Source organism: Rattus rattus, chromosome 7 (assembly GCF_011064425.1).
Source record: "Rattus rattus isolate New Zealand chromosome 7, Rrattus_CSIRO_v1, whole genome shotgun sequence".
NCBI lineage: Eukaryota > Metazoa > Chordata > Mammalia > Rodentia > Muridae > Rattus > Rattus rattus.
Window position 1 is genome coordinate 79,847,381 of NC_046160.1, and position 12,280 is coordinate 79,859,660.

The 12,280-nt window shown below is 38.1% G+C and overlaps 1 protein-coding gene across 1 annotated transcript; it reads left to right on the forward strand.

The window, feature by feature from the left end:
* Window positions 1-582: 582 nt before the first annotated feature.
* LOC116906111 (histone H2A.V-like) lies at window positions 583-987 on the forward strand. The gene has a single exon (XM_032909115.1). It carries the CDS (start codon window positions 592-594, stop codon window positions 985-987), a length of 396 nt encoding a protein of 131 aa, XP_032765006.1. The 5' UTR covers window positions 583-591.
* Window positions 988-12,280: the final 11,293 nt, after the last annotated feature.

Genomic DNA, 12,280 nt, shown 5'->3' on the forward strand with positions numbered 1-12,280 from the left:
TTTAGCTCAAAACTCCATATCACAATGCACCACGGAAAGAAATTAAGGGCAGAAACTCAAACGAAGTTTTTAGTATTTCCCGTTACAGATGTCCAATGTGGCAGGCAGGAATCCACTAGATATTTAAGATTCTTAGCCTTTAGTTAGAAACGTAGAGGTTTGTTGAGCAGAGCAGAGTGGGGGTCACATGATGGCCTATCTCAGGAACCTTGAAACAAAGAAAGAGGACTCTGAGGTCCCCTGCTGTGAAAAGAGACAAGATGACTGCTCTGAGTCAGAGAGCCAGAGAGCCAGGGAATGGAAGCTGCCTGCTTTCTTAGCAGACGTTGACTGAAGTGTGATTTAAGTCAAAGGCTAGTTTATTTGCTTTTAGGATAGATTTATATAGAGTTTGTCCGAATCACGTGGGGAATTTCACCATGGTTCAGAAATAGGATAGGGAAAATTAGTCACTGAGTCCAAGTAGAGAGCAGTGATAATTACCAACTATAAAAGTGATTAATGAGATCCGGCTCTAGCTGCGGCGGTCCGACTGCGAGAGCAGCGGCAGCAGCGGCGCAGGGCTGCAGTGGGCGTCGCTCGGCCTAGACCATGGCTGGAGGCAAAGCTGGAAAAGACAGCGGGAAGGCCAAGGCTAAGGCAGTATCACGCTCACAGAGAGCTGGGCTCCAGTTTCCTGTGGGCCGCATCCACAGACACTTGAAGACTCGCACCACAAGCCATGGACGGGTGGGCGCCACTGCTGCTGTGTACAGTGCTGCAATTCTAGAGTACCTCACAGCTGAGGTGTTGGAGTTGGCAGGTAATGCTTCTAAAGATCTCAAAGTAAAGCGCATCACCTCATGTCACTTACAGCTTGCAATCCGAGGTGACGAAGAGTTGGATTCACTGATCAAGGCTACCATAGCCGGGGGCGGTGTGATTCCGCACATCCACAGGTCTCTGATCGGAAAGAAGGCAGAAAACTGCTTAGACGTGAGTCACTGACCTGCTGCTCACTGTGTGTGATCACAGAGGTACCCAGTTTGGGTGGGAAAGCATAGGACAATTGCTGTAGACAAAAGACACATTTGTATGTTTTAGACTCTCGGCTTGATAAACTCCTTTCCCTGTGGTCAGTCATGTGTTGATTGGCCAGGTCTCTCCCTTGTGTTTTATACAAAAATAGAATTGATAAACATTTTTTACAAAAGGAAAAAAAAAGTGATTAATGAATAGGAGTCCGTGGCTCCAGGTAGAGAGCACAACAGATAGATGGTACAGTAAAGTCTGCAGGAAACTCCCATTCTCTAACGTGGGCTCCACAGGAATTCTGGGTTTATATACTGGAGTGAGAAGTTAGAAAAGGCCTAAAATAGGCTCATGCAGTATTTTAGTTTACTTCATTCTTTTAGATTGTTTTAATTTTCAAAATGGGTATGATTTTGAGTTTTGTGCTTGTATTATTCCTCTGGGAAAGTGGTCGAGTTAAAGGTTCTGGTTACTGACTCAAGGACATTCTATTTTGGGAGAAAGGTTTTGCCTTTGCATTTTTAGAAAAGGTGATTAGTGTCTATATACCTTCCAGGGTTATAAGGATCAGATTTGATAGAAGGAGACCCCCCGGGAGAACTAGATTCAAGAGAATTTTTAAAAAAGGAGCAGAATTTCACCCTAATCAGTCTGTATACCCTACACAGAGTGATACAATCCATGTAGATATCTTGATGATACATATTTTGTTTTGAGATGTGTATATTGCAGAATGCACAGCTTTGGTGAGATCCATCATCAGACCTGCTGAACTGACCTGCCTAGACTCCTGATCTCATGGATTTTCAGCTGGATACAGTCTGGACAGACATCAGAGACTATAACAATCGTTGGTGTGGTCTTCTTAAGGCCTAACCAACTCCCTCATTTTCCCTACCTCCCTCCCCTTCAAGGTATCTCAGCCCCCATATTCAGCTGGAAGAAGTTATGAAGTCGTCAACCCAGTTCCCTAGGCTTGTGGGCTGGAGGTGGTTATTCTAAGGTTGTCTTTCTGGAGAATTAGAAATGGTCATAAGTTAACAGGAAGGAATTAACTAGAGGTAATTATGCAACCATAATCTCATTTGGTAGAAATCCTTATAATTGTTACTAGGTTGAAGCTATAATTTCTCACATTGGTACTTGCCTTAGTACCTATTCCTTAGTACTTCCTATTCCTGTATAAACAACATCACCAAGAAGCAATTGAGGAGGGAAGGGTTTATTCGGCTTACACTTCCATGTTGCTGTTCTTCACCAAAGGAAGTCAGAAGAACTCAAGCAGGTCAGGAAGCAGGATTGATGCAGAGCCCATGGAGGGATGTTACTTACTGGGTTGCTTCCCCTGACTTGCTCAGCTTGCTCTCTTACAGAACCAGCCCAGGGACAGTACTACCCACCATGGTCTGGGTTCTTCACCCCCACCCCCACCCCACCTTGATCACTAGTTTAGGAGATGTCTTACAGCTGGTTCTCATGGAGGCATTTCCTCAACTGAGGTTCCTTTCTCTGTGATAACTGCAGCTTCTTTCAAGGTGACTCACAAAACTAGCCAGTACTGTTTTGATTCAGAATCAGGGTTTTCATTGGCATAAATTTCTCTATTGCTACAAAAATATTTAAAGTACAAGGCTTGGACACAATCCTTCTATACATGCCATTACAAACTGATCTGAGATGATCAAGCATATGAGTTAAGGGCCAGATAGCAAAGTCATGGCTCTGAGTTTACTGTTTTCAAGGTATCTTATGAGAGAAAGCTGAGAGTAGTTAATGGACAACAGGCCAGATTACTTTACATAGATAGATAGTTTTCAAAACCGTCAGAAATCCACAGAATGTGACATTTAATGTTATTTATCATTTGTTGAGACATTTCTGCTCCTAACAGCTTCCCTTTCCTGGATCCAAAGAAGAAACTGAGCATCTCCCTCCATGTGAGGTTACACGTTGTGGCTAGGTAACCACTGGGCAGGAATTCCTATTTCTTCTACAGGCCTGGACTGTTCATGAGAGAACACAAGTTGCAGGAGAGAACAGCTTAGTTCTGTTGAGACAGAATAAGCTAGTCCTTAATAATTCCTGTTTCACGAGGTCTGTCAGATGACCCTGGGCCAGAAGGCTGAAGACTGATCCTCCAATGTGTTGCTAACTGGGGACTCTTGGGTAGGCAGCTGCTCTACAACTTGTCTCAGTTCTAGAAGCTGTGTTAGACTTCTTTTATTTTTCAGTTAATATTAGTTGCTCTAATTTCAGACAGGGTTAAAGACTAGCTATAGTTTCATAGCCAACCCAGGCTATTTAACATTGAGAAAACGTATTTAATTGGGTAGTTTTCAGATAGTATACAAACTAAACCAGGACATAACAGATATAAAAATTATAAGCCTTTTAAAGTTAGGATAGATTCCAGAGTGTTCTATTTAATTGACAAAAATGATGGACTGGGTGTTAGGTGTGTTATGTACTTTATAAATTACAGCATGGTAATAGTTGAGCTCAGCTTAAATTTGAGATAAAAGTTCTTTTTTAATTAGACAGAAAGGGTGAAATGTGGTAAGGACCTTCCCCTAATCAATAGATTTCAGATGACCAAACACTTGGTGAGGAGGAGGCAGAACTTCCAGGTCAGAAGGGGGAAGAGAGGAGGAGAAAACGGACTTGGGATCTTTTTTTTTTTGGAAGAAAAGATTTTAGGGTACAAGATGTAATGAACTAGAGGTCCCCCGTTAGATGGCAGATCCACCAGGATCTGCCCCAGAGGATTTAATTTAGTATGGCTTATTAGTTAGGATGTTAGCTGTGCCCAGCAATTGATACCTGTTGATTCTAAACTAAGATTGTGTAGTGTTTTCCTTCACAAGGTGACTCAACTGAGTTCCAGAGAAAGTTACAGTGCCAGGACACACCAGCCAGTCATGGAATTTGGTGTGGGAGTGACTAAACATGGGAATATAGTGAGTCAGCTAGAGAGATTTCAGCAGGTCTGGGCCAGAGAGTGTGCAGAGAGCACAGCCTGCCGGTGCCATGTGGCTTGTCAATGCCCTGTCTAATGTGAGGTAGTGCATTTCTTAGTATTTCACACTCCAGAAGGAACCTAGAGGCAGGAAGTAAAATAGAAGCCTTGGAGGAACTTCAGGCTTCTTTCCGTGGATTTCTCAGATTACATTTCGAAACCTAAGACCAATTGCCCAGTGTTGGTATTACCCTCAAGGAACTGAGTCTTCACAAACCAATCATCAATGAGGAAAATGCATCAAGTACTTACGCATTGGCCAATCAGGTGAAGACATTTTCTCAATTAAGATTCCCTATTCCAAAATGACTCTAGCATATGTGAGGTTAACATCAAACAAGTAAACACATCATGAAGAGTAATAGGAATATTAATTAGCATAATATGTTTTGCAAACTTTACACATGCTAGATGTTTTTGATTACTTTGTTTTTCTTCATGGAAGCATATATCGTACATCCATTAGAAATGGTTTCTCTAACTACTACTTTAGCTGTTACAGAGATTACACTTAAACCCATCAATCCCTCTTCTTTCTACCAACTTTTTTTTAATTGTACATTTTCTTTATTTACATTTCAAATGTTATTCACCTTTTCTGTTTCCCCTCTGGAAAGCCCCCATCCCATCCCCTATTACCCTGCTTCTATGAAGGTGCTCTCCTACCCACCCACCCATTTCAGCTTCACTGCCATTAGCATTCCTGTGTACTGGGGCATCGAGCCTTCACAGGACCAAGTGCCACCCCTCCCAGTGATCCCAGACAAGGTCCCTTCAGCTCCTTCAGTCCTTCCCCTAACTCTGCTATTGGAGTCCCTGTGATCAATCAGGATCTGGCAGAGCCTCTCAGGAGACAGCTGTATCAAGCTCCTTGCAGCAAGTATTTCTTGGCATCAGCAATAGTGTTTAGGTTTGGTGTCTGCATGTGGGATGGAACCCCAGGAGGGGCAGTTTCTGGATGGCCTTTCCTTCAATCTCTGCTCCATTTTATGTCCCTGTATGTCTTTGGACAGGAGCAATCAAGGGTTAAAATTTTGGAAATGGATAGGTGACCCCGTCCCTCAACACAGGGGGCATGCCTAACCTCTGGATATGGTCTCTACAGGTTTTCCATCCCTTTTGTAGGGAATTTCAGCTAATGCCATCTGTAGGGTTTTCTGGGAGTCTCTTGCTTTCTTGATATTTGGGATTTTCTGGTTGCTACCCCCAGTTCACCATCCTCCATTGCTACATACCTATGTTCAATTTCCTGGCCCTCTGTACATCTCCTCCCTTACCTGATTGTACCCCCCTTTCCCCTTCCTTTCCTCTCTTCCTCCCAAGATCCTCCCACTTTCTACTTCACTTGATTATTTTGTTCCTCTTCTAAGTAGGACTGAAGCATCCACTCTTTGTCTATCTTCTTCTTGAGCTTCATGTGGTCCTTGAGTTGTATCATGGGTATTCCAAGCCCTTTGCCTAATACCCACTAATCAGTGAGTACATACCATGTGTGTTCTTTTGTGATTGGGTTAACTCACTTGGGATGATATTTTCTAGATCCACCCATTTGCCTGTGAATTACATGAATTATCACTGCTTTTATATAGCTGAGTAGTACACCATTTTGTAAATGTATCACATTTTCTGTATCCATTGCTCTGTTGAAGGATATCTGGATTGTTTCCAGTTTCTGATTATTATTAATATGGCTGCTATGAACGTAGTGGAGCATGTGTCCTTGTTATATGTTGGAGCATCTTTTGAGTATATGCCCAGAAGTGGCATAGTTGTGTCCTCAGATAGTACTGTGTCCAATTTTCTGAGGAACCACCAGACTGATTTCCAGAGTGGTTGTACCAGCTTGCAATCCCACCAACAATGGAGAACTGTTCCTCTATGTCCACATCCTCACCAGCATCTGCTGTAACCTGAGTTTTTGATCTTAGCCATTCTAACTGGTATGAGGTGGAATCTCAGGAATCTTTTGATTTGTATTTCCCTGATGACTGAGAATCATGAACATTTCTTTGTGTGCTTCTTGGCCATTCAAGTTTCTTCAGTTGAGAATTCTCTGTTTAGCTCTGTTCCCCATTTTTAATAGGTTTATTTGGTTCTCTGGAGTCTAACTTCATGAGTTCTTTGTATATATTGGATATTAGCTCTCTATCTGATATAGGATTAATAAAGATCTTTTGCCAATCTGTTGGTTGCTGTTTTGTCCTAATGACAGTGTCCTTTGCCTTTGTCAAGAAGTGCATGCTGCCAGTATAGCTGTCTCCTGAGAGATCTGCCAGAGCCTAACAAATACCGAGGCTGATGCTTGCAGCCAACCATTTTAATTTGAGAATATGGTCTCCAATAAAGAAGTCAGAGAAATGACTGGAGGAGGTGAAGTGGTTTTCAACCCCATAAAAACTACAATATCAACCAACCAGATCCCTAAGAGTTCCCAGAACTAAACCATAATCTGAACAAAACACAGGGATGAACCTATGGCTCCAGCTGCATATGCAACAGAGGATGACCTTGTTGGGCATCAATGGGAGGAGAGGCCCTTGGTCCTGCCAAGGTTAGATGCTACAATGTCAGGTAGCATAATGTCAGGGCGGGGAGGTTAGGTGGGGGGAAGTAGGTGGGGAGAGAGCACTCTCCCAGAAGCTGATGGAAATAGAAGTTTCTGAAGAGGAATCCGTGAAAGGGGTTTACATTTGAAATGTCTATTTTTAAAAAAATCCAATAAAAGAAAAAATAGAAGGTAATACATTTATTGATCTATGCTTTCTGTAATTCAGGAGTTTGGTGAGGTTTGGAAGAATGCCCTGCTGAAGTTGGTTTCATAAGCTGATATCAGCAGGCGTTGGCTGAGCTCAGGGCAGCTGTAGGTGGGATATTTCCAAGGTCATCATGTTTCTGGCAACAGTTAGCATCTTGTGGTTCCTGCTGTCATATCTTGAAGACTCTTCCTTGTGCTTTGCTCTAGTAGTTTTAGGTTTTGGTCTCACATGGATGCTTTGGTCTGCCTAAGTTGATGTCTGTGTGGAATGAAATAATAGTGTAATTTCAATCGTTTATGTGATATGCAGTTCTCCAGCAACATTTTTAAAGATTTGGACTTTTTTCATAATGTTCGTTTTTCATACCTTTGTTTATAAACCAATGGCTATAGACAAATTTCTCATTCTAAAGAGAACATAAAAGAATTTAATAGTATAATATATATATAATAGTGAACAAAATACATTAAATGCAATATTTTAAGATAGGAAATAGATATGAATAAGGTGGGTTGTGAGTGAAATTTGTAGATATGATGTATAATTTAAAAAAAATATCACAGTGCATCCAAAAATTGGGTCACATGTTTGATTCTAAGTTTCCGACATTAAAGTATCTGTTCAGATTTGTTGGTTAAGGAAAGTTGAGCAGAGCCACCCAGCAGTGCGGAAGCCCCACTGTCGTGGCTCCTTAGCTTCCTTAAACGAAGACACTGGGTTGGTCACATATAGGACACTCGGAATAAAAATAACTGAGTTGAAAGTGGAAATTCCATGCAAGAGTGACTTTTACCAGTTTAATATTCTGCTTTTGTCATCTTTAAAATCTTAACATTTTTTTTCTTTGAGCTTATATTTGCAAGCAATGTCTGATGGGATAAGGATCATGTGTGAACCATCAAGATATATATTGTATAGTGCCTGCTGATGTGTGATATATTTATTATAATATTGAAGGACTCGGTCGATAGTAGACTGAGAAGCACAGAAAGGATATTGTAAGCAAATGTGGGCTTCTTTTCTAACACTAATGTTGAAAGTAAAACTGTGCTATTCCCAGAGAACAGAGTGTAGAAAGATGTTCACCAAGGGAGAAGATTTCTAAGAACTTAGGAGATGGCATTAAATAAAACTTTATGTTGGTCCTTAACTTCCTTTGCCAAAGGGCTAACATAAAAAGACAGAATATAATGTAGTCTCTGGGGCATTGTTTTGTTTTTTACATTTTAATGGATGCTTAAGGAATTATTTGTGCTTTCTTCAGCTATTCAACCACATGTAGAAAAACATATAAATCATTTTGTTTCTCTCTACTACTATATACTCTACTCTTAATTAGTGCTGGATTGAGACCCTCTCTAAAGTTTTAAAGGCCCAGGTCTTAAATGCTCTTTGTGCTGCAAATGGGGCTCATCATTAATTAGAGAAAAAAAGTTGAAACAGAACTGTGTTAATTTTTATGTTTTTGTATGAAATGAATGAATAATGATATTCACACATTTCTCTGTAGTACAATAGTCCTATTGATAATTGGGTATTTTCTATAATTTCATGTGATTAGAGAGAATTAGAGTGAGATGCAGATTAGTCAGACTAGTTCTGTTGGGCAAACTGGGCAATAGGTAAACAACTAAAACAAATTATGCTCTGTATTTATAAAATCATGCACTAGAAATTACAATTCAATAACTAATGGTTACATGTCTTCATCTTTATGAACTCTGAGTGAGATTTTTCTAAAAATGATTTTATTGGAAATTAAAAAGAATTTCGCTTTTTATACTTAACCACTTCTTTAAAAATGATAATGAGAATTACATAAAGGAAACGTTAGTGCCAAATGATCTCTCCATAGGTAATTAACTCAAGTTAGATTATTAATCATGCTTTCAGTGTTTCTTCTTTCCGAGGAAAGCAGATGGAATTAAAGTACATACATATTCCATATCCTGTGGATGCACCACAGGTTATTCAACTACCATCTTCTGTAAAAGTTTCTCATTCCCAAATACTTGTCATTAGAATTAATACCACATTAATCAAATTCATGGAATATTTTTGTCTGAAATTTTTATCTCAAAGGAAAATTTTCTTGTAGGATAATCAAGAGTTTCTCTGTGCAATTCAATGTCAAATGTTATGTGACACCTTTCAATTTTACTAGAACGTCTATTAAATTAGAAACATTAAAGTAAGATGTACCAAGTAATTCACATAATGTAGTTAAGAAGCTTAAACATAGAAAATATAACACTTTTCGACATAAACTTTAAAAAATATAATATAAAAACTTAGTCAATTAAATTGAAGCTTTGACTTGTGGATTAAAATTCAGTCTACTCAGACTTGGAAAATGTGATAAGTAAACTAACTGCCAGGCAGTTCTGAAATGCATGTAAGAGTGTAAGGCAGAGCATCAAGGCTATGAGAACTCTTTAGAGTAGTATAATTTGAAGCCAGTTATTTTGATAACTCTGGCAACACTCTTTCTGCTTAGGATTCCTTTGGCTACTTCAGTAACAGGATTAATATCTAGAATGCATAAAGACTGCTAAAATCAAATGGCATTTAAAAACCTGACAATTTAAAAAGAAAAGAAAAATGTAAATATGAAATAAAGTTAAATATTAACTAATGTTTATGATGCAGCTCAATTTTTCATAACTTCCCTATAGTGTGCCAAGGCTGGGAGGAACACGCATCTCACTGGAATCTGAGATGGACCTGTTAAGTAAAACTGAAAATTTGGTATTTTATACATGATGGCTGTTGTTTCAAAGGTAACAAATGCAATAAATTATTAGTAAAATAAACAATAAAACTACAGCTTAAGCTGTTTTGGTCAAGACACTAAATGCTGAAATATATTACACTCTTACCATTTGTCAGGGAAAATTCTACTTACAAAGGCATAAATCAAGGGGCTAGGAATCCTTGGCCCGCCTTACCTACAAGAATGAGTTTGGGTCAAGTCTGCAATATTACAGTCTCAGAAAAAGTAACTAACTGATAACAATATGTTATAAACATGCTAAAATTAAATTAATTTAAAAGCTAAACTTAATTAACATTACTAAAAATCAGTTTCTTCACTGTAAATGGTGATTTTGTATCCTTTAAGATTCCCTCTATCAGAAAATATAAAATACATCAGACTATAAAAGCTTTGTGTACATTAAGTATTGTGTATGAACGTATGTGCTATGAGCTATGTTAAGGAAGTTTGAAGACAGAAGAAACAGAATATGATAATTTCTAGATTGCTGCTGAGGGGAATTGTATATTTGCCTGAAGTTGATGCAAAGTCATGATAGACACAATCTTAACATTGTCTTGGTGTATTTGCATGCTGTTTTACTCCGTAATTTTTGTCCAAAGGACAAATATGTCTTGAGAGAAGACGCTAATGCTTGTCCATCCTACAGTCTGACCCTCCCAGAGTTCTCTGTGTTATACTGATTTAGTCAACAATGGGGCACGAAGAATGTAATTTGCTTTCTGTGACTTTCAAGTAGGCAACGCAAAAGGTCCACATTCACATTCTTTGCATCTGGGATATTTGTAGACATTAACATTTATGAGTTATCTTTTTCATAATTAAAAATAAATAAAAATAAAATTTGAGGGAAAACAGATTTCAAAGTGCTGAATGCAAGGAAAGCACAGAACACAAAATTTATGATTATAATAAGGCAGATAAATTAGAACTAGCTGTGAAAATGTTACTACAAGTTTATGTGCATACATTAGAGGGAAAAACCCAAAAAACCATTGGCTGAATATGGAGGGTGACATTTTCAAAAGTAACAAAATTAACTTTCCGTGTTCAGTATAAACCCACTCTGTCTATTTAGATTATACCAAATAGAAAAACATATCTTCATTTAAAAAAAATCTTCTATTTTATTACTTTACCCTATAGAATCCCTTAATTTCCTAGCAGTGGTCATTAAAGTGAATAAAAAAGTCACATTCAATCTTCAGTTTAATTAAACATAATCATCTTCCTAATAATGAATATGACTGGAAAAAGAAATCAGAAGTCAGGTTTATTTTTAAAGATTCCTCAGTTTATGTAATAATTATAGAAGTGTTGTTTAAAAAAGGCATATCTAACTTTAAATGGCAGGAATGAAAACAGTTAATAAGCACTTTCTTGGAAGTATTCGTCCTCCATATTAGTGGGCTTTAAAATGTCATGTGAAAGCCCAAATCTTCCTTGAACTAATGATCTATGTTCAATCAGTACATGAATTACCCGGTACATGAGTTCTTGTGCGTAACTAAGACTTTTGTCTTTCCAACTTTAAAATAAACCTTTTATATTTATAGTTGTCTTCTAGTCTTGATGCTTAGAACACAAGAGAGAAAGAGAGAATACCGCCTTAGGAAGAGAAAGGATACTACCTCCATTGAAAGGACTTTTGATGCGTTTTATTATGGAAGTTTATTTCTGATGAAGACATATATCTACCAGGAGGGCAAAGATACTATGCCAAAACTAAGTTTGATGATAAGGCTGAAGCAGTGATTACTATCACATCTGCTGAAAGACCAACATTTTAAAACTATATATACTGTTATGTACTCCTCAGGGTACAGTGAGGCACAGTAGTTCAGAGCAGGTGGTAGAGAGAACGCTGAGACTAGAAAACAAAAAGGCTCACTACTGTTCATTAGTAAAGACCAAAGAAAACAGAGTGGGCGGCTCAAAAGGTGTAAGTCATGTATAGTTTTGAGCTTTAATCTTCACATCTAAAAATAATCAAATGGTGTGACAGCTAAACATACTTTATAAAAGGCTTTAAAAGACTTTGTAAGTTAATACTTGGTAGTTGGTAGTCACAACAATCACTAGCTACTATTCTAAAACTCGAAGCCAAAGAAAGTTGATTGAGCAAGATTAGAGCTGAGAAAAAGTATTAACAGAAAGATTATTTTGAACATGGTAGCATTTATAAGTTTTTGATTATAAGATAAATAGGCAAGCAACAGTTTGTTGGAAAAACATTTTGAGTATTTATATATTAAATTGCATCTTGATCTTTTCAAGTTTTGGCCAATTTTCAGCTTTATCTTATACTCCCTTGATTGCACAGTTAGGAAACATTTTTATATCACTTGTAGTATTTTTAGTACAGAATTTTCTGTGACTCAAAGTCTTAGTAATTTTCACTGTATAAGCTGTAGTAAGACAGAAGAGAGCAAGCCACAGAATGACACATCGCTCTGGTGCACTCCATGTGCACATTCCTTTGGCTCATTCTTTCGTTGAACTAACACTTTAATTTTTTTGAAGTTGAATTTATGTGTATAATAAGTTTCATAAAATTATTCATGATAATTCATGGTAATATTAATTTCCAGAGTTTTTAGCAGCTTACATTTCTTGAACTCTGGAGTAGAATATCAAACAAGTAAATTCAAATATACATACTAGAGTACAAACATGCACACACACACACACACACACACACACACACACACACACACACAC